A 23,858-nucleotide genomic window follows, 5' to 3' on the forward strand; every position below is an offset into this window, starting at 1 on the left:
GAAATAATTTGATGAAGTGAAATGGAACCTTTATGCAGTCAAGACCTGGAACTACTTCATAGCTGTGTGTTTACTGGAAAATAATTGCACACCTTAGAATGTATGTCATCCAATCAGAAGCACTTCAACAGACCCATGGTATAAATATAGCCTATATAAACAGTATATATATGTGGCGAGTAGAACGGAGTGGTAACAGTGGGATAAACATAGGGGGTACAACCTATATTAGAATTTATTAGATTGAGAGGAAAACGTAGCCAACTACGCCACCCTGGTAATCTCACCCAGGGGATATATATACTGACACGGAGGTAAATCCATCCACAAAAGGAACACAGGTTAGTTTCCACCAATGAAGGACAAGAGGCGTGGATCCCAGTACAAAAATTTATTCTTTTTATTTGTAACAATTAATAATTTTTTCTAAAATTCAATTCAATATACTGTGACAAGATTCAGCCTGAATGGCAGGTTTCACATTACATCAAATAATGGCAGCTGAAGGGAGGACAGACTCACACAATTACACACACACTATCAAAACACTAAACAGGGCTGAGGCTTACCAGCAGGGAGAAGCTAATTACAAACACTATCTGTCATGGAAAGTACCACACACACACACACACACACATGTTGGTGCAGCTATCATTATGAGGACTCTCCACAGACATAATGATTTTTATACTGTACGAACTATAGATTCTATCCCCTAACCCTAGTTTACCCCATGTGACTCTACCCTCCCTAGCAACTGGGCCAATTTGGTTGCTTAGGAGACCTGGCTGGAGTCACTCAGCATGCCCTGGGATTCGAGCTAGCGAGCTAGTGAAGCTAGTGAAGGGGTGGTAGCCAGCGTATTGGTTAAGTTCATTATTAAAATATCATTTATATTGTCAAGCCAGTTCTCGCCTCCTTTTACCCTGTTACAGAGACCTTTCTACTGACTCTGAAAAACACCAAAAGAAAGATGCCCAGGGTCCCTGCTCATCTGCGTGAACGTGCCTTAGGCATGCTGCATGGAGGCATCAGGACTGCAGATGTGGCCTGGGCAATAAATTGCAATGTCTGTACTGTGAGACGCCTAAGACAGCACTACAGGGAGACAGGATGGACAGCTGATCATCCTCGCAGTGGCAGACCATGTGTAACAACACCTGCACAGGATCGGTACATCCGAATATCACACCTGCGGGACAGGTACAGGATGGCAAAAACAACTGCCCGAGTTACAGCAGGAACACTCTCCCTCCATCAGTGCTCAGACTGTCCGCAATAGGCTGAGAGAGGCTGGACTGAGGGCTTGTAGGCCTGTTGTAAGGCAGGTCCTTACCAGACATCACCGGCAACAACATCACTTATGGGCACAAACCCAACTTTGCTGGACCAGACAGGACTGGCAAAAAGTGCTCTTCACTGACGAGTCGCGGTTTTGTCTCACCAGGGGTGATGGTCGGACTCACGTTTATCGTCAAAGGAATGAGCGTTACACTGAGGCCTGTATTCTGGAGCAGGATCGATTTGGAGGTGGAGGGTCTGTCATGTTCTGGGGCGGTGTGTCACAGCATCATCGGACTGAGCTTGTTCTCATTGCAGGCAATCTCAACGATGTGCGTTACAGGGAAGTCATCCTCCTCCCTCATGGGGTAACCTTCCTGCAGGCTCATCCTGACATGACCCTCCAGCATGACAATGCCACCAGCCATACTGCTCGTTCTGTGCGTGATTTCCTGCAAGACAGGAATGTCAGTGCTCTGCCATGGCCAGCGAAGAGCCCGGATCTCATTCCCATTGAGGACGTCTGGGACCTGTTGGATTGGAGGGTGAGGGCTAGGGCCATTCCCCCCAGAAATGTCCGGGAACTTGCAAGTGCCTTGGTGGAAGAGTGGGGTAACATCTCACAGCAAGAACTGGCAAATCTGGTGCAGTCCATGAGGAGGAGATGCAATGCATTACTTAATGCAGCTGGTGGCCACACCAGATACTGACTGTTACTTTTGATTTTGACCCTCCCTTTGTTCAGGGACACATTATTCCATTTCTGTTAGTCACATATCTGTGAAACTTGTTCAGTTTATGTCTTAGTTGTTGAATCTTTTTATGTTCATACAAATATTTACACATAATAAAAGCAGTTGAAAGTGAGAGGACGTTTCTTTTTTTTGCTGAGTTATATGTATATATATACAGGTGCATCTCAATAAATTAGAATGTCATGGAAAAGTTCATTTATTTCAGTAATTCAACTCAAATTGTGAAACTCGTGTATTAAATAAATTCAGTGCACACAGACTGAAGTAGTTTAAGTCTTTGGTTCTTATAATTGTGATGATTTTGTCTCACATTTAACAAAAACCCACCAATTCACTATCTCAAAAAATTAGAATACATCAGAAGACCAATTAAAAAAAACATTTTTAGTGAATTGTTGGCCTTCTGGAAAGTATGTTCATTTACTGTATATGTACTCAATACTTGGTAGGGGCTCCTTTTGCTTTAATTACTGCCTCAATTCGGCATGGCATGGAGGTGATCAGTTTGTGGCACTGCTGAGGTGGTATGGAAGCCCAGGTTTCTTTGACAGTGGCCTTCAGCTCATCTGCATTTTTTGGTCTCTTGTTTCTCATTTTCCTCTTGACAATACCCCATAGATTCTCCATGGGGTTCAGGTCTGGTGAGTTTGCTGGCCAGTCAAGCACACCAACACCATGGTCATTTAACCAACTTTTGGTGCTTTCGGCAGTGTGGGCAGGTGCCAAATCCTGCTGGAAAATGAAATCAGCATCTTTAAAAAGCTGGTCAGCAGAAGGAAGCATGAAGTGCTCCAAAATTTCTTGGTAAACAGGTGCAGTGACTTTGGTTTTCAAAAAACACAATGGACCAACACCAGCAGATGACATTGCACCCCAAATCATCACAGACTGTGGAAACTTAACACTGGACTTCAAGCAACTTGGGCTATGAGCTTCTCCACCCTTCCTCTAGACTCTAGGACCTTGGTTTCCAAATGAAATGCAAAACTTGCTCTCATCTGAAAAGAGGACTTTGGAACACTGGGCAACAGTCCAGTTCTTCTTCTCCTTAGCCCAGGTAAGACGCCTCTGACGTTGTCTGTGGTTCAGAAGTGGCTTAACAAGAGGAATACGACAACTGTAGCCAAATTCCTTGACACGTCTGTGTGTGGTGGCTCTTGATGCCTTGACCCCAGCCTCAGTCCATTCCTTGTGAAGTTCACCCAAATTCTTGAATCGATTTTGCTTGACAATCCTCATAAGGCTGCGGTTCTCTTGGTTGGTTGTGCATCTTTTTCTTCCACACTTTTTCCTTCCACTCAACTTTCTGTTAACATGCTTGGATACAGCACTCTGTGAACAGCCAGCTTCTTTGGCAATGAATGTTTGTGGCTTACCCTCCTTGTGAAGAGTGTCAATTATTGTCTTCTGGACAACTGTCAGATCAGCAGTCTTCCCCATGATTGTGTAGCCTAGTGAACCAAACTGAGAGACCATTTTGAAGGCTCAGGAAACCTTTGCAGGTGTTTTGAGTTGATTAGCTGATTGGCATGTCACCATATTCTAATTTTTTGAGACAGTGAATTGGTGGGTTTTTGTTAAATGTGAGCCAAAATCATCACAATTAAAAGAACCAAAGACTTAAACTACTTCAGTCTGTGTGCATTGAATTTATTTAATACACGAGTTTCACAATTTGAGTTGAATTACTGAAATAAATGAACTTTTCCACGACATTCTAATTTATTGAGATGCACCTTTATATATAGATAGATAGATAGATTGATAGACAGATAGAGATAGATAGATAGATAGATAGATAGATACAGTACTGTATATACATACATTTGGGCTGTCGATTTAATGCATTAATTTAGTGCAATTATATGGGAAAAAAATGTGTTAAAAAAAATTTAACACAAATAATCATGCCCCCGATTCCATTCATAAATTCCGCAATGAGGAATGTTCTTGCCATCAGACTAATTTAAGCTTGATATTCAGTGCTGGAAAGAGTGCTGAAAATCTTAAGTAAAAGTATCGCTACTGAAGAAATAATTCACTTGAGTACAAGTAGAAGTACTGAGAAAAATATGACTCAAGTAAGAGTAAATAGGTCATTTGCTGAAAAACTAAAGTTAATACTTTACAAATTATTTTTATGAATATAATATTATACATAGTACACACATATTACACAAATCACAAATACTGCCAAAAACATAAGTAATGTAGCAAATTATTATTGTTTTATATTTTTATTTATTTTCAAATTGATTTATTTTACCCATGATGGCAAAGCCCCATTTTCAGCAGTCATTACTTCAGTCTACTAAGACTACACCTACACCTTAAGAAATCATTCTAATGTGCTAATTTGGTACACAGTATGATTATTATTATTATTATTATTATTATTATTATTATTATTAGAACAGTTGAATGTTGCTGAGGTATTGTACACACTTCTCACAAAAAGAAACACATTTCTCCTGAAATTCATCAGTCTCTTGTTCTTTTGAGAGATGAAGGCTATTCCATGCACAGCTGTTTTGAAAGAAGAAATCAAACTAAATTTAACAGGACTGAGAGAGAATTGAATGGCCCAGGTTCACAACAACAAGAAGACAAGTACTGTTTGAGACTCTAGTTTGAGAAACAGACTCCTCACAGCAGCTTAAATAAATAGTACATGCCAAACACTTGCATTGCCGCAAATAGATCAAATACAGCATTTATTTGAATAGAAATAGTCATTTGTAACATTATAAATGTCTTTACTGTAATTCTTGATCAGTGTAATGCATCACTGTTGAACAGAATCATCAATTTCTTTCAAAAATCAAATATCTTAGTGTTTTAAATCTTTTTAAGGGTAGGTGTTTAGCAGCCTATATATAGTAGGTATATACAATATTTGATTTAAGTGTATTTTTGATTAATTTAGTCTCTTAAAACTCTTTAGTTTAATGGATGCTGCTGGTTTCTGTCAAATATTTATATTTTTACTTTTTAATTGTGGTTAAAAAATTAATGTGGCAAAAATTAATACGTAATTTTTAATCAACTCAAGTAAAAGTACAATAAATTATTTATACTCATAAATGTAGAAACAATTGAAAAATGCACTCAAGTACTGTAACAAAAGTAGCTGTAATGTGTTACTTTCCACCTCTGTTGATGTGGCAGTACATGTCCAGCTGTACATGTAAGGTGCCTTGTCAAACCAACGTGAGTAACAGTCAGCACAGCCTTCTACAGACAGGCGCTCAAAGACAGCTGGACCGAGCAAAACAGAATGTAGGGATCTCGAGATGCGTTTTTTAATGTTTCAAACTACATAACTTGACCAAAGTCTTTTTAGCAAGTCAGGTCACTCGGCGGCCATCTTTAGAACGCACCCGGGCAGCTATTTTCAATGCAAACAAGCGGCATGACAGTCTATGACCATTTACTTGACTGGGGAAAGTTCGAAATCTCCAAAACGGTTGGTCAAAATTATGATCAAAGAACATATTTTAAAATCAGCAGTAAAATCTGACATCACGTGTATCATAAATTGTGCTACTTTAGCTTGGATCGCTCTAAAAAACATGTATTGCTAATGCGCATGCGCGTTCTCGAATTGATTGACAGGCTCTTTTACCTTTAGGGCGGGACTTACTTTCCACATCCGTTGTCCGTTCCAGTTGCTCCCATTCATTTTTATAGAAGTGATCCGTCTCTGCTAAATTGTCCCTGATTTGACACAACATTCTAAAACACAGCACTTATGAATAGAGACGCCGAAAACTAGTGAAACATTACACAACAAAAGTGAGACTCTCCAAAAGGGTCCATCTGACACACAAGCACATAGACCAACAGTTAAAAATACACTACTGTTCAAAAGTTTAGGGTCACTTACAACATTCTTCATTTTTTTCACATTTTAGAATGAGAGTAAAGTCATCAAAACTATGGAATAACATAAATGAAACTATGGGAATTATGTTGTGACTAAACAAAATCTAAAATAAATCAAAACTGTGTTATATTTTAGCATCTTCAAAGTAGTCACCCTTTGTCTAGAATTTGCAGACATGTACTCTTGACATTTTCTCAACCAACTTCTTGAGGTATCACCCTGGGATGCTTTTTAAACAGTACTGAAGGAGTTCCCATCTATGTTGGGCACTTATTGGCTGCTTTTCTTTATTATTTGGTCCAAGTCATCAATTTCAAAAACTTTTTTTTTTTTAATGAAATAAATTAATATGTTGGCACAATTATATTTTTGTCTACAAAACTAATTTCAAACATTTAAGCATACGCCTTCAGATCAAAAGATTTTTAAGATCATGAGAATCATTTCAGTCAAGTGTTTCAAAACTTTTGACCGGTAGTGTAGCTCAGAGGGATGTAAATGATATGGAAATAAAACAAACAATACTGAAATGCTTAACATGTCTGCTGCTACAATATGATGTATTTGAATTATCTGAATTATAATATTTATGATATATTTATAATTGTATATATTATATGCTAAATTATCTTTATTTGGGGGCCTTTCTCTGTAAATATCTGTATTTGTGATAAATTCGAATTATTAGTCGGCACATCACAAAAACAGCCCTAATATATGTCAAAATGACCTTTTTCAATGACGTTCATACCCACATCAGACAATGTCTTGATAAACCTGCAGAAGAATCTCTTGGCATTTCTGATCATCTCTATTAGCCATATTCACATATTACAGTACAAAGATGACCTCCTATGAACAGATGGTCATAAAACTGATACAGAAGCAATCAGCTGTGGAAAGTCTAGTTGTTTTCCATTTACCTAGTTTTTAGATCTTGAATATTTTTCAGTATGAAAAACATGGACAAATCAAGCTCATGGCTGTGTAATTTAGATTAATTTACAGTTTTTTATTGTTTTTTTTTAGCAAACGTGCAAAATAAGCAGTAGTTAGTTTTGCTAATGGTTGTGTTTGAGTGAGAAAAGATTTCATGAGTTTTGATAGATGTGGTCAGTCATTAAATGCATTTTGTATCAAAGTTTAGTCCACAGATGTTGTTGTTCTGACTGTATGAAGAGTTTTGAAAATTAGTTCTCAGCATTGAGAGAGAAACTGAAGGCTTACAGTACATGACACTCCACTAAAGCTCAGATACATACATCCTATTATTAAATGCATTTCAAACCAAAAAGCAGACCATGGTTCAGCTGTCCATATTGAACAGCTTGTCAATGTGTAAAACACTGATGTTCACAGACGGACAATATTCAGAATTGTCAAATAAAAATGGTCTAGAACTAGTCTTAAGGACTGGCGGTCTTTGCTGAAAATAAATAAAACTAAATAGAAAAGGTGAAGACGTCTGAACACGGAAGGTAATCAACGTATTTTATCAGACGTAAAAACAACAACTGTGATAAACCAAGAAGACACAGGACACCATTCAATAGTTTCAGCATTTCATGTTTTAATTTTGCATGTTTAATTCTTCATTCCTGCTGCACTCAATCTACAATATTCTGAAAACGTGCACAAAAAGTTTTAGGTTTTCCTTCCTCCTGCAAGAAAACAAACAAAAAACAAAAATAATACAAAAAACTATTACTCAAGCAGAGTAGAGAAGAAAATAGTGTTAATTCTAGAAAGTTCCTTCTAGTCATATCATTGTTCAGTAACTCAGTTGCATTACCATATAAACTTGCCAAATTGAAATCCTCCGGTCTGGGCTCCACACCACAAGGTTAAAAAAAATATTCTCTCTACAAGAAATATTTTCAACTCATTATTATATCAGCAATGTCATTTATGCAAAAACTCCAGCGATACTCATCTCTCATCCCTCCCTCTAACAAAATCTCCAACTTCAGGATAAAAAAAAAAAAGAAAAAGAGGAATGACATAATTAGAGTTAAAAAAAAAAAAAAAAAAAAAAAACTTTATAGTCACCTGAAACAGATTGATAATGGATCTGATGCAGAAAAACAAGAGCTCATCATCTAAAGCTCATCTCAGATTTTAAAACATCTGTAACTTCCTAGAGTTAAATTAAAATAAATAAATGTTCCATACAGAAAAAAGTGGTCAATCTATCATAATTAATTGCTCTCTTATTACAGTTTTTATAAGAAAAATCTGACAACAAAAACCTGTCTTCTCAGATTTTTCCACTTTCTCCACTGCCACTTTCTTGTGGTAATGTTAACTGACAGAATATGCATCAAAGGAAAAACAAGACATTAAAAACTGTACGTAAAGGGATTTTAAAAACATTTCCATGAAATAAATAAATAAAATACTCGTGTATATCCATGAAGCATAGCTTGGGTGGGTGAAAGGAAAGGATAGGTTGAGAATACTTGGTTTCTTTTTGCGCTTACAGATTGTAAATTTGTGATGGAGGAAGGGTAAAGGGGCAATGTGGCGACGGAGCGCATCAGTTTGCGGCCAGTCCTGTTGCCTCAGATGAGATTCTGAAACCACAAGATATCAATCAATGAAAGCGGTTTACATCTGTGCTCACGATGTCTCATTTGTAAATGTAAATCCAAACAGCCCTGCATCTAAAAGTAAATGTTAAAGCAGAGCTGGCTGTGTATGTGAAGGTTACCGTGCATTGATGAGGTACTCAGCCAGACTGATGCTGGCGGGTGAGCCAGTGATGGTGACCTGCCGGTCGGTCGAGCCCTCCACGGGGTTGGCGATCTTGATCTGTGCACCTGACATCTGACGAATCTCATTGATCTTGGCACCTTGACGGCCGATGATGCAGCCAATCAACTGTCAGATTTGATTCATATAAAATGATTATCAATGAAATCAGGTCAAACAAATCCTTTAACCCTAAAATGCACACAATGGCTCTTTAGTGCCCCGGGACTAGTATTGGGTAAGTTACTTAAAGAGTAACTCACTACAAATTACTGCTCTTAAATTGTAATCAAATTACTGACTGATTACATCATTGAAAAAGTAATCCCATTACTAATTACTTTCAAGTTACTTTCTAAACACTTTTTCTGCTCAATGAATTTAAAACAGTCTGTATTTCCTCCTTGTTCACGGACTTGCTAGGGGGCATACGGCCTTCAGCTGTCACAAATTGCAAACAGATGTCCATATAAACACAATTCATGTTCTACATACAAAAAATTATTTTAGAAATGTTTTACCCAAGTATTAAAAGTAATCAAAATTACAAGAATTTGAAATTTAATGCACTGCACTACTTTTTCTTATTAAAAAAATGAAACTATATTTCAGTCGATTAAATCCAACACTACCTGGGACCTCATTTCATCCCTGTTCCCCATCCGTTTTTTTTTTTTTTTTTTTAAGTTATGCCCCCATCTCTTTAGTATTGCTCAACCTTTCTCTTATGAAGAGTAACAATAAAAAATAAAATTGGGCAAAATTGCAAAAAAATTTGTTTTCAAATTGCTTAAAGGTGCACTCAGTAACTTTTTGTTTGTGTCATCTTGGACTTACAGTGACACCTAGTGGTGTGAATACAGCATTATTCAAAATTATGTTTTCAGTTACAGATGCCATTGTAGAAATTCACTATTCACAATCAGACATGATTCATTTAATCAATGAGTGAACGTGTCAATAACAAGACAGTTACTGAGATTAAGTGAATATTATTCAGCTGGTCATGTGATCCCAACATAGCAGACCCCATGAGGGCGCCCCTCCCCATGTACAATAAAACAGCTTTTGTAATGTTACTGATATGACAAGAGTCCTCATCTCATGCGAGCACTCATGATTTCATATGTTTCAAAAATACTATTAATTTCTTTAGGAGTAAACATTTTTAATAGGGAAAATCTTTGAGTGCAACTTTAATTACCACAAGTGGATAGGGTCATTAGTGACCCGAGATATGTAATAGTGTTGCAAGAAATATTTTCAGATTTCTCATTTTGATTCTGCTCTCAATTTTAATTAATTCAATTAATTTGGGTATATTTCAGATATAATGTCCATTTTGCTTATATCTGAAAGAGATTCTCAGCTAATACTGTTAATTATACAGAAGACCTAACTAACTGAAAACATTTTATTTTATCATTAGATTTATCATCGGTCACTTTGATCAACTATGTTGTCTTGAAACTGCATATACTGTATTGCATATATTTATATATTTTGTTACAAGTTTATTATGTGCATCATTTGTACTACTGACATTGATTTACAGAACAAGTGCTAAAACAGCACTGTCTCTTTTAGAATAGCGGTGGTTCAGCGAGCGTCCCACAGAAGTGTTTTGGTTGAGCACATCTTAACGAGAGTGGAGTCGTGTATGGCTTCTTCACCAAATCTGTGCCATGCGTGATTAATGATTAATATAAAATGTTTGTATTTTTTAATCAGCAACTGACAGTAAAGAACAGAACAGATATTAAAAGAGACATTATTCAATGATATATGGATTGCATGGATCTCGGATTGCATGGAAGAAAAACAACCTTTTTGTAGACATTTTAAATATATTGTAAATGAAGTTCGTGATTAATCAGACAAATCTATATTTTTACCAAGCCCAAATTATTTCATATCTATACAAGTTAACTATCACAGGATATCTACTTCTTAAGTTTATTACCGGACAAATGAGTACTATATATTCATACACATGACCACTATATAACGTTGATTTTATGCGCAACAATGGTGAACAATTAGCATTCCATGTGTGTACACATGCATATTAAATACTTATCCTCAATTACAACACATGAACCGTAATATAGGGCTATTGCTATTTGGCTTTGAATGAAAAGCAATAAAAAGCAACATCTTTGCATCAAAACAACATTCAAGCTTAAAAGCCTATGCATTTTAAGATTAAATATGGCATCAAGTTTGCTTCAAGCTGAAACTCACATCATTTGGAATGGTCAGTTCATGAGAGCCTGTCTGTGCAGTGGCATCCATACCAGCTGCAGAGGAACACAGTCAATGAATGAAAACATTCAAGCCAATAATGCATTACAGTTTAAGAAATGTCATGTAAGGCTGAAGTGTGTCATTTTTTTCTATTTTAAAATATTTTCTTCTACTCCTCTTAATATGCATAGACAACTGCAAGTAAGCCATCTGTAAGTGATTTTATCAAAAACTGCAAACACGTCTCTAAGGCACTACCTGACACAACACCACTGACTCAACCAATGGCATGAGTTTGGGGCAGGACAATCAGTTTGTGTTTATTTTTGAGAATGACACACTTCAGCTTTAAGAGAGGCCACGTCCACACTAATATGTTTTCGTTTGAAAGCCCATTAATTTTGCTACATTGTCATTTACGCCTCTCATCCACACCAGAGCGGCGTTTTCCTCCACTGAAAACAGAGATTTACGAAAACACTCTCCATAATCACATACTTTGAAAAACAATGACATTAGGAAACTGAAAACAGAGGTTTCAAACTTGGCGGAGAAAGCATATCCTCTTACCAGTGAATCCTTGGCTACTGGGGGCCAGAGGAAATGGACTCTGCTGCATTGCCAACTGGTGAAGTTTAGTGAGCTGTGAAGACAAAAAAAAATACATCAACACCTTGAATATTACACTACAGAATTGATGACAAGAGCTTATTAGGGGTCCAAACACTGCAAAATTGTCCAAAATCAAAGACACAAATGCAGCCCTGAATCAGCAGAGCCGTTTTATTTAAAACAAAACTGTCACTTACATCAGGCTGAGGAATGGCATGTTGTCCCTGCACCGCATATGCCTGCAACACACACACACACACACACCAGATGAAACACTCCGATATAATCACACAAAAACACAACAGCTGCAGATGAACACACACACCTGTCCTCCTGCGAAAATGACAGGCGATCCTGAGGGTTTGGGTCGGTAAGGGATGGTCACACCTTTAGGAGGTGACTGAAATGAGAAAAAGCAGTGGCATTTTGGGTAAAATAATTATACAGTACTTTTAAACATCAGATTTTGCAACAAGCAACATTAATTTTTGCAGCTTTGTGAACTTTTGCAGCTACTTTTTACTCATCAGATTTTTGACATGACATGCAAAGCTTTAAGCAACTAAAAAACTGAAAAAGATAAAAGCAAAATGTACCTGTCTGAACTACTCTTTCAGCAATAATAATGCAACATCACATAAGCAAGAGTGCTGCTGGTCACATATTAGCATAGCTATGATTCGGCTGCGGGCAGTATGCAGTTAAAGGAATAGTCCGGCTTCAATACAAGTTAAGCTCAATCGACAGCATTTGTAGCATAATGTTAATTAGCACAAAAATTAATTTCTACTTGTTCCTCCTTTAAAAAAAAAACAATTCTGTGTTACAGTGAGACACTTACAATGGAACTCAATGGGGCAGGGTACAAAGATGTTTCTTTCAGAGGCTTTATATGGAGTTAGGATGAAAATAAGGTGCATTTTAAATTGTTCTGAGACCAGTGCAGACAGACAGCACATTGGAGATTAAGTCATTCACTAAATAGGGAGCATCCTATAGCTTTTCTATGCAGCCAAGTGCATTCACTCCATTCAAAAGTTCAGTTTCAGGCTGCAGATGATGTTTGGATCACTCAACATGTTTAGCAGACATGGTACAATGATAATCAGTACATAGATTCAGGATTTATAATAATTGTATTCTAACATGGTTGACAGTGATTGGATGGTGTGTGAGGTAAATCTACTGAGGTACTTCAACTTGGGAATTAACTTTTCATTGCATTTGAACACCATATTTACGGGCAAACTGGCGTCATTTTTTTTTTTTTTACATTTCCGTTGAAGCAAAGAATTGTGGGTTATGAGTGCCCACGAAGGTTACACCTCATGCATCCTCCGAATTCCCGTGGAAGGTCGCATTCGGAGTGTCCTACTTGTTTTCTGAAACGAGACAGCCTCGATGACGTATGCGGCCGACAAATGCAACCTCCGGAGGATGCAGCCTTCCAAACGAGACACAGCCAATAAGTTGGCCCATTCCTCCAGACAGAACTGGTGTAACTGAGTCAGGTTTGTAGGCCTCCTTGCTCACACACGCTTTTTCAGTTCTGCCCACAGATTTTCTATCGGACTGCCTTTGTGATGGCCACTCCAATACCTTGACTTTGTTGTCCTTAAGCCATTTTGCCACAACTTGAGGTATGCTTGGGGTCATTGTCCATTTGGAAGACCCATTTGCGATCAAGATTTAACTTCCTGGCTGATGTCTTGAGATGTTGCTCCAACATATCCACAATTATTCCTTCCTCATGGTGTCATCTATTTTGTGAAGTGCACCAGTCCCTCCTGCAGCAAAGCACCCCCACAACATGATGCTGCCAACCCCATGGTTGGGATGGTGTTCTTCGGCTTGCAAGCCTCACCCTTTTTCCTCCAAACATAACAATGGTCATTTTGGCAAACATTTCAATGTTTGTTTCATTAGACCAGAGAACATTTCACCAAAAAGGAAGATCTTCGTCCCCATGTGCACTTGCAAACTGTAGTCTGGCTTTTTTATGGCGGTTTTGGAGCAGTGACTTCTTCCTTGCTGAGCAGCCTTTTAGTTATGTCAATATAGGACTCGTTTACTGTGGATATAGATACTTGTCTACCTGTTTCCTCCAGCATCTTCACAAGATCCTTTGCTGTTGTTCTGGGATTTATTTGCACTTTTTGCACCAAACTACATTCATCTCTAGGAGACAGCATGTGTCTCCTTCCTGAGCGGTATAACGGCTGTGTGGTCCCATGGTGTTTATACTTGCATACTATAGTTTGTACAAACGAACGTGGTACCTTCAGGCATTTGGAAATTACTCCCAAGGATGAACCACAAATTCTTGGCTGATTTCTTTGCTTGACATCATGGGAAAATCAAGAGGCACTGATTTTGAAGGTAGGCCTTAAAATATATCCACAGGTACACCTCCAATTCAGTACACCTCCTATCAGATGCTAATTGTCTAAAGTCTTGACATCATTTTCTGGAATTTTCCAAGCTGCTTAAAGGCACAGTTAAGTTAGTGTCTGTAAATAATTGTTGGAAAAATTACTCATGCACAAAGATGTCCTAAACGACTTGCCAAAACTATAGTTTGCTAATATTAAATCTGTGGAGTGGTTAAAAAAATGAGTTTTAATGACTTCAACCTAAGTGCATGTAAACTTCTGACTTCAAATGTATCTGACTTTCAATAGCTTAGTATTATTTAAAATGTAACAACTTAGACCTGCTGTCCCCATATGAGGACATCAGTTTTAGAAAAACTATTTGTTCTTCATTTTTTTGTATTTTTTTTTTACATGTTTACTACTATTACTAGTTACAAATCAAAAAGGGAAATGGAAAATGCACACAGCAGATGCGCTCGGGTCTCAGGAGGATAAAAACAGAATGAGGCATCAAGAATATAGTCAATATTATAGCTACCCAGAAATTATGCATGATTTACACTTTTATGATTAACGCATTCACTGACGAACACCCACAACCGCTGCGCAGTTTGCCGCTGACATGACAATCAGCTTCTATCTTCTGCTGGCTGTGAACAAAACCATCTGCCCACATCCACTGGTGTAGAACTGGGGGAGACGGGGAGCACACGTCCCCCCCAATGCTGTGAAGGGGGTGATTTGTCCCCCCACCCCCTGTCATGCATCTGTCCTTGTTTATATATTTTTACCATCGCTGAAAATAACTTCGTTTGAGATACCTTGCAATTGCGTGGCTGCGAGTCTGTCATATTGAGACAAAAAAACTGAAGTCCCCCTCTCCATTGAACGAGTTGGTTTTGCCCAACTAGACGGAGGAGTCATGTGGTACCTGCACTGGCCAGGATGTATGAACTCAGTAATTTATTATTATTGGATGATCATACTTAAAAATGCTTTTATAGATAATGCCCAGGTGGATTTTCATTCACAGGCATGAATCCTTGCAATTATCAGTTTTTATTTAAAAATAACTATCCAGTGTAAAATGTCTCCAAATGGATATAAAGCATTCTTAGATTTAAATGTGGATGCATGGAGGATTCGGTTTTGAAGGGTCAAGTGCCCCCTGCATGATACGGTGTATAAATATTTAAGTGTATGCATTAAATTAGGGATGATGCAATTATACGGTTAAACTGTAATAATTTAGAATCCACGGTTAAAAACCGTGAAATGCTTTATTTACACGTGGCAAAAATATGAATGTATAAATATATAATATAGAGTTATAAGATTTTGTAAGCCTAAATGGGAAACCTCTTGTGCATGTGTGTGTACTGGAGCTGTTGCTATGGTTACAGACTGTGGCTGCGTGGTGCTTTAATGGCCAGGTGTCACGAACTGAACGTGAACTTTCAATTCACTTAAACTGAAGCTTAAAAACACAAATTCCAAGATATAACAGAGGAATTCGATCTACCAGACTCATATCCATCAAAAAAGCGACTTAAATCAGCTGTTTGGCAGCATGCGGTGCATTGCGTGTAGTTCTTATCAGCGAGTAAACCTGAAAAGTTGCGTCTTAAATCGTCCTCATTATTTAAAGCATTGCTTCTGTACAAATTCATCACGTTCAACAATAAATGTACATTTTAGTCATGATTGGACTATAAATTGCCTGCTGTGAGCAATGTTCCCGTTACTATGCATAGTCCACAGGTTTATTTGTAAGGTGTTGTGGACAGTATTTAGAGTCTGTTGCTGATTCTTTATTTTGGGGTGTATGACACAACGGATTGCTTTAATAAACTGATGCAGAAGAAAAAACTGTTTAATGCCAATAATCTTACATTTACACACTTTTGAAGCACTCTGGTTACATTAGCCCATCACTGAGCTTGGGATGCGAATAAGCGGCGTTGTGCCCTAGATTGGAGCATCTCTTATTTATATTTTTGTGTGTGTTTCAGTTTTCTTATTATAGGGCTTCCCTTGGTGTCCACATATCCCCCAGAAATACGTCCACTAAGACGTTTAGACAATTGTTATGTGATATGCATTTTGTGCATCAGTGCTGTTGCATAAGCAAGTGTGCAAATAATTGTAAAATTGGTTAGTGATTTTTTTTCTCAGACAGTAATCTAACCGCCAAAAACTCAAACCGCGGCATCCCTACATTGAATATATTTTATTTATCATTACTGAAAACAATGGGAATAGTAAATTATAACCGTAAATGTAAAATGTGCAGATGTGAAATGGTAATGAGAATTGCGGTAAAATGTTTTAAAGTTTCCTAAAAATAATGTCCCAATGCAAATAATCTTAATGGTCCTAAATGTATGCTTCATTTTTATTATACAAATATAACTTAATATCTTTTTCCGTTTTGATTTGGGATTAAATATGACCAGGACATTTTCTTGACAAGTTTTGTAAGAATCACCCAAATTTAGGAGCTCAGAAAAGTATAAGGACGTTTTTTTTTTTATACCATTTAAGATATTTAAAAAAACTGAATTTTAGACATTAAGACTTTTTAAGGTCCTGCCAGTAACCCTGGTAAATAATGACAATTTTCGTTCTGTGAACTGTCCCTTCAATTTGTGTACACTATTCCTCCCAATCAAAAGCTAGTGTGTGTGTGAGAGCGTTACCTCCAGCATGACCACACAGATCTGTTTCACACACTCGATGATGGACAGTGGCGTTCCAGCGATAGTGATGGCTCTCTCAGTAGAGTTGGGCAGCATGTCTCCAGCCACCTGTACCTGAGCTCCTGTCGACTACAAAACACAGAGAGAGAAGGGTCATCTTTATGACAATGCCCTTGAGTTCCCTATAGCAAGAACTAGAGAACAACACAGGCAACTGCATGTAAATGAATCTAAGAATAACTGTATTTCAAACACCAATGAACAATTCTCCACTCACCTCCCTGATCTCTTTAATCTTGCAGCCGCCCTTGCCAATGAGTGATCCGCACTGGCTGGCTGGCACCACAATCCGCAGCGTGACCGGAGGCTTTGAAGTGGCCGTGCTGTTAGACATGGAGCTGCTGATGTCCTGGTGAAACATGCAAATTTTCCACTTTCCCATACTCACACTGAAAATGCTGCCTAAGGAATCGGTGTCACCTGTGATCATCTCTTTATAGGAATATTCCGGGTTCAATACAAGTTAAGCTCACACATTTTTAACACAATTGTAACACAATACAATTTCATGAGAGAGAAAAAAAAAAAGGCACTTACAATGGAAGTGAATGGGGCCAATTTTTGGAGGGTTTAAGAGCAGAAGCTTATAATTTCATAAACGCACTTACATTCATTCTTCTGTTATAACTCATGCATTATTTGAGCTGTAAAGTTGTTCAAATAGTTGTTTTTACGGTCATTTTAAGATTTAATGGTTTACAGTGTTGCGTCATCATGACAACAAAGTTGTAAAATTGGATATAACGTCACACTGAAAAGGTTAGCAAGCAATTTTGTCACACTAAAATCATGTTAACACGCATATTGTTTACATCTTGTGGCTATACTTTTGAAACAGTGAGTATATTAACGTTTACGGAATTCCATTGTAAATGCCTCACTGGAACACAGGTTTTAGCTTTATTTTTTATTTTTTTTATTTTTTTTTTTTTAAGTAGGGGCAAGTCAAAATTCATTTTTGTGGTGATCAAAATTATGCCACAAATGCTGTCCATTAAACTTAACTTGTATTGAACCGGGAATATTCATTTAATAGTTCATGAAAGTGATTCGTACCTCTTCGAGTTTCTCGATGATCATGGAGAAAGCTTTGAAGATGGCAGTCGTGGGTCCTGCCAGGGTGATGATGCGTTCTGGGCAGTTGCCTTCAGAAATGTTGATCCGAGCACCGCTCTGCAGAGAAACATCAACAAAAACCTTTTACAACTGGGTCTTAAGACAATTACTATCAAGATTTCATGTAAATATATTAAACACCCAAGCACAAAGACTTCACTGCATATCTCACCTCCTCTCGCATCTTCTTCACCGATTCACCTTTCTGCAAAACACAAAAGGGTGTAGAATAAAAATCCATCCTGGGAACACAAAACTGCTAAATGAGAGACTATACAAGCATCGGGTAGCTTGCACCCTTCCCTCTCAATTTGATCATTTTGTAATTCTCATTCGCAATCGTCTTTAGAAAAAGCATAAGAAAATCAGTACAGTAGAGTTTCAGCATCTTTGGTGTTTGGACCCCTAATAAACTCAGCAATGCTTTGCAGATGTACATTTCTGAAATCCAATCACTATATAACAGTATTGCACTTATTGAAGAGCCACATGTGTTGCTTATTCTTCATAGGTGTATTTTGGACCTTTTAGTTTCAACATAATTTGTAAATCAGATTTCTTGGCCAAGAAAAACTACCTTCATACCATGTGACCCATATTTGGTTTTTGACCACTGAAATTGTACATTTGTAAAATTTTACAATTTGCGGATGGAGCCACATTGTGAGCCCCATATCTCTGGGATTTAACCATATAGGGCCTTAAAAATAAAGATATAAGAAGGAAAGTTTTGAACAAGGATCTAAAAGGATATTAAGGCATATTTAATACTTCTGAAGTTATTGGAACAACAGCTTTGGAAAAACACACAAAAAAAAAAGTGCTCCTTTAGACACACCATTGGTATATAATGCATCAAGGAGTGCTGAAGTTAACTGATTTTAGTAATAGACCTACCTATCTCTGTAAAAATAAAAGTGATGTTGACACCTTTCTATGGTTATTTTTGCTCCAAAATCATATATTTCTACAAAATAATGGATTACTCCATAAATATTGATTCATGCCATTTTATATATTGGCTTTCATCATCTTTTATTTTTGTCTTTCGCCAGTAAGATTAAAATACATTTTTGAGCTAGGGACCCCATTGAACCTATTGAGAATTTGGGGGTTTAAAATGTTTATGAAAATAATGTCACATGCAAAAAACCTCAAATAGGCTTAATTTCCTTATGTAAGATTTTGATTTTTAGGTGAAGTATAAGATGGACATGTTCTTGAGATGAACCCTTTTAATGCTTACTATTTTCATATGGAAGAAGGCTTGTACAGCAAACAACGTGATATGGGCTGTGTCACATAGAGGTGCACCGATCAATCAGCCACTGATCTTAATCGGCCAATCTTCGTCTTAAGTCTGTGATCGGCGGATTGTGCCTAGAATCAGAGCCGATCTTTTTTGCAGCACACAGGTAATCACACATACATTGCTACTCTACTAAATGAGTGCATTCTCAGCCCTTGATGCATGACAGTGTGGCCTCTGGAGGGTGAATTGTTGGCAATTCTAAGTATTCATGACTTTAAACTTTCAGACATGCTGTTATTCAGATAAATATACCGTTTTGTTTTTAAAAACGTGTAAGAATTACAATTGTATGAATATTAAGTTGCCCATTTTCTAGAGTAATTACGGTAGTAATTCTGACTCGCTGCACTGCGAGCATGAAGAAGATAGAGACTGCAAACAAAAAAACAAAACAAAAACGTATTAAACGACAAAAACATTCGTATCCAAATCTGAGTATACGTGATGTAACGTGAGTCTTGACAATCAGATGTTGTGTTGAGCGAGAGACTGTTTGAGCACTTTCAGCTTCACTCCCTTCAATATGCTCACTCGCCATGTCAAACATGCTCGCTCTCAATATGTCATGAGTCACTCATCTCAGCGCTATTCTGTGAGGATCCCAATTTAAATCAGATTAATGTTGGTCATGTTAACATTTTAACCATAACGGCACCATGTTTTCACGCATTTTCTTACCAATTAGTGATTTGTGTTACAGCAAAATGCCAAACCATAGATATTAATGATTTCTCACTGGAGCAGTTATTTTTCTTATTTTTGAATGCATCTCTGCTGTGTGTGATGCTCTCATGGTTTTTACTGCTTACCAGTATGTCATAATGACCTTTTGATATTGACAACAGAACTATTCATAACTGTTTCAAAACAAAATGTTAGCAATTCACAAATAATGTAATTTTACTATAATTTTGGTAACTTTATAAAGGTTCCAATTGTTATCATTAGGTATCATGAACAAACAATATTTTCACAGCCTTTATTAATTGTAATGTTAGTTAATAAAAATACAATTGTTCATTGTTAGTTCATAGTGCATTTACTGATACAACTTTTGATTTTTAAAATGCAATATGTATATATACAGTACTGTGTAAAAATCTAATGCACATAAGATGTTTCACAAAAGCATTTGTCTTAAGATGGTTATTTATATCTTCAGCTTTAATGTGTCAATAGGAAATATACATTACAGACTCCCAAACATTACTTTTGCAATTAGAAAAGATTAGAATAGAAGAACAGGGAGCCCTGCAACAGATGTCATGGCCCCCACAAAGCCCCCCACTGAACACAGTGTCAATCTGAGATTACTTAAAGAGACAACTGAGACAAGAAGCTTGGTACATCCTATCTGCCAACAACCAAGAAAAACTGTGTCCAGGTGTACCTAGGAGAACTGATGCTGTTTTAAAGGCAAAGGTGGTCACACTGAATATTAATTTAGCTTTTTTTTTGTTTACTGGACTTTGTATGACATTAATTAATATATGAAAACTATTTATAGCATTATTTTTGAAGACATCCATACCATGCAACAGTTTTCATAAGTGCCTAAAACTTTTGCACAGTACTGTATATGTTGTAACTAACATTAAGCTCATTGGTTCATGTTAGCTACAGTAATGTTGTTAAATAATGTTAACAAATGGAACCTTTTTTTAGTCATTTTACTGTGTGGGGCATAAACATATAACTTGCAAAAGTGTGGCAAAGGGCACTTAAACAAACAAACAAACAAAAAAACGGTATCGGTATCGGCCGATCTTAGTGTTAAAAAAAAAAAATCAGAGATTGGTATTGGCCTCAAATTTCCTGATCAGTGCACCACTAGTGTCACATTACCCAGTTAAACCCCTCCATAGACAGCCTTTTGGGTATAATAGGCCTATAATACGCCCAAAATGTCATATAACTAGGTTTCTGATGTTCAAACCCACCTTCCCGATGATGCTGCCCACTTCTTTGCCGTGCATGAGCAGTCTGATGGTGAGCGTGACATTGAGTCCTCCTTCAATCACACCAGAGTCCATGATGAGTGATGAGTCAAGCTCTAGATCTTTGGTCACGGGTGATCAACCTGACACACAGACACATTCATTCAACATATATACATACAAACAAGCATTCAGAATACATTCTTAAAAATAAACGAGTTTGTGGAGTAAAACCCTTACAAAACTGTACTGTCCAAGAACTGTGGTGGTTCCATGGTAAATAGTGTCACATGATCACAATATTACAGTACTGGAGTGAATAAGCATATTCATAGAGCATTATATTTACATGCTACCCATAAGCTTAGCCTACATAAAAGGTTTACTTATACTAAAGAATTAATCAGAAGAAACACACATGCAGCCATTGACTGTTATTCAACGTTTTTCATTGGCGCCTATCCCAGTTATGAATATAAATATTGCAGGTTCTCGCGATAATAACCATCCGTTTGAATCACCTAGTTATTCAGAAACACATTTAATTCATCAGGAATTTAAAATATAAATACATTTAAAATAAATATTAATTAACATCAGCAGGTTAGCCATTAGTATTAAAGCTGCCTTAGCTCGCGTGTTTACTAGCTGCGTAACACACTTAAATAACAGCGGATTGCTCTTTAAACAACACAAAACCCTTTATGCTGTATAAACGGTGTTTGTTTCATGATGTAAACGCCACATTCAGAGTGTGAATGTTTAAACATGGTTTTAAATTGGCCGCAGAAGAGCTGCGCGTGATTAGCACGGGCGCGCTCTCGCGCGGCCTACAGGGCCCGTCGCGCTCATAGTCATGGACGCGTTAAACGCGCGGAAGACTCACCTGACGCGCGCGGCGGGGAGGGGATGAGGGTCCGGGGTCCGGGGTCCGGAGGGTGAGAGGGAAAGGTTCGGGAGGGAGTTTTGAGAGGATTCGGGGAAGAGGGAAGACACGGCTGCGTGATCGCGCTCCACTCTTACAAAGACAACAAGATGAGTCCCGATCACCTCTCACCCACGACCTTTCTGACGTCACCGCTCACTGGCCCCGCCCCTCCCTGCTTACTGTGCAGTGTACTGTTTCTTCAACGTGTGAACGTTAGCGATAACAATAACTATTTCAAACACAGTACACAGGCTTAATGACCTAATTGTATTGCATGTTTGATTCAGCAAGTGCCATCCAGTTATAATCTTGAAAAGAAAATGCTATTAATTTGCATTTTTTGTCGTTTTTTTATGTAGTCGTTAATGTTAAAGAGAGAGAGAGAGAGAGAGAGAGAGAGAGAGAATTCAATTGAATAAAATAATACGCCAAAAAAAAAATAAAAAAAATAAAATAAAATAAAAATAAAAATAAAAAAGAGAGAAAGAGAAAGAGAGTAATGTCTGATATTACTTCCAGTTCTGTTATCACACTGGAAATGGGCAGCATTGCATTGTGGCATACAAATAGCTAATTACGACTCTAAAATTGCAATCAGATTACTAACTAACTTAGTGATTACAGATAAATGATTACTTAATCGAAACAATTTATCACATAATTACTTTTAAGTTACTTTCTAAAACAAAAGTTTTTGTTTTTACGCTCAACAAATTGATAATAATGTCTACATTTTCTCCTTGTTCACTGACATGTTAAGGTCCACACACCCTTCAGCTGTATGAACATAATTCATGTTTTAAATGTATTCTTCATGTAGAATATTTTAGAATTACAGTAGGCCTATATATGTGTAACCCAAGTAAAGTAATTAAAATTCATTAACTTAATTGAAAGTCAGTAAATGTAATCTCATTACAAAAATTTTAAAATGTAATGCACTACTCTACTTTTTGTACTAACAAAGTCATTAGTTTACAAATAATTAATTACTTTATAACTATATTCCACCCAACACTGCATACACTAACCGATAGGGTTGCCAACCATCCCGTATAGTACGGAATCGTCCTATATTTATGGGAACAGAATCGCATTCCGTATTTCATTTAGACCATATGGGAGGCAGTTTGTCTAGTAGCATCTCAAACCAAAACAGCTTAGATAAGGTGTAACACTGCTACATATGTGTTCATATGATATGCATTCATATATACAGGTATAATGATTTCTTGATTTTATGTCCAGTATTTTACTTCTGGGTGTATTTTCTGTATGTATGTTCATGAGAACTTCATTACCCATAATGCTGTGGGAGGCAGATTTTCCCTTAGCATCTCAAACCAAAACAGCTTAGATAAGGTGTAACACTGCTACATACTGTATGTGTTCATATGATATGCATTCATATAGACAGCTATAATGATAACTTGATTTTATGTCCAGTATTTTACTTCTGGGTGTATTTTCTGTATGTATGTTCATGGGAACTTCATTACTCATAATGCTGTTGGTGATGTCTTATTTTCTTTTTCTTTTTTTTTTTTTTCAAGTTTCTTTTTAAGTACTGAAAGTGTATAGTGCTCAAATCTTTTGAGACCCTTGGCTCATACATGGAAAACACTATTATGAGCATTGCATACCCTGTTTGTAGCAGATGACAGCTGCAGAGTGCGGGACGGGGGGGCTCTGTAAAAATGGGGCATGTAAGGGGTAGCAGGAAGTGTGGCTCTTACAACAGACTTTAAAATAGTCCTCTTATATTTACTCAAATTGCTTAAAAAAAAAATGTAATAAAGTCAAATGTCAAATGCCAAATGCATGTGTCAACCCTGCATTGTTTTCCGCAAGCCACCGGGTGGAAATGGACCAGTTGTGCTAGGGCCCGTCATCGCTGCT

General features: G+C 37.3%; 1 protein-coding gene across 2 annotated transcripts; it reads right to left on the reverse strand.

Annotated features, from left to right (window-relative positions):
• Window positions 1–7,472: 7,472 nt before the first annotated feature.
• LOC127448165 (poly(rC)-binding protein 2-like) lies at window positions 7,473–22,100 on the reverse strand. 2 transcript variants are annotated; one of them, XR_007898472.1, is made up of 13 exons: window positions 21,918–22,100; window positions 21,035–21,174; window positions 17,955–17,987; window positions 17,723–17,839; window positions 16,884–17,015; window positions 16,607–16,735; window positions 11,858–11,932; window positions 11,730–11,771; window positions 11,491–11,563; window positions 10,918–10,973; window positions 8,633–8,802; window positions 8,403–8,495; window positions 7,473–7,583 (listed from the first exon to the last, which is right to left on the reverse strand). XR_007898472.1 is itself a non-coding variant. In XM_051710500.1 (12 exons), exons 2-12 carry the CDS (start codon window positions 21,125–21,127, stop codon window positions 8,459–8,461), a joined length of 957 nt encoding a protein of 318 aa, XP_051566460.1. In that variant the 5' UTR covers window positions 21,128–21,174; window positions 21,918–22,100; the 3' UTR covers window positions 7,473–8,458. The 2 variants fall into 2 exon arrangements, 1 of the variants encoding a protein (XP_051566460.1); XM_051710500.1 differs by having other exon boundaries at window positions 7,473–8,495.
• Between the last annotated feature and the right edge of the window lie 1,758 nt (window positions 22,101–23,858).

The sequence above is a fragment of the Myxocyprinus asiaticus genome, chromosome 11 (assembly GCF_019703515.2).
Source record: "Myxocyprinus asiaticus isolate MX2 ecotype Aquarium Trade chromosome 11, UBuf_Myxa_2, whole genome shotgun sequence".
NCBI lineage: Eukaryota > Metazoa > Chordata > Actinopteri > Cypriniformes > Catostomidae > Myxocyprinus > Myxocyprinus asiaticus.

Bases quoted from the DNA above. Each gene is read 5' to 3' on its own strand.
- LOC127448165 (XM_051710500.1), bottom strand. From the start codon at position 21,127: ATGGACTCTGGTGTGATTGAAGGAGGACTCAATGTCACGCTCACCATC. The intron at 17,016-17,722 runs GTACGAATCACT...ATGTTTCACCAG, and splicing joins TCATCGAGAAACTCGAAGAG to GACATCAGCAGCTCCATGTC. The intron at 8,496-8,632 runs GTAACCTTCACA...TTGTGGTTTCAG, and splicing joins GAGTACCTCATCAATGCACG to AATCTCATCTGAGGCAACAG.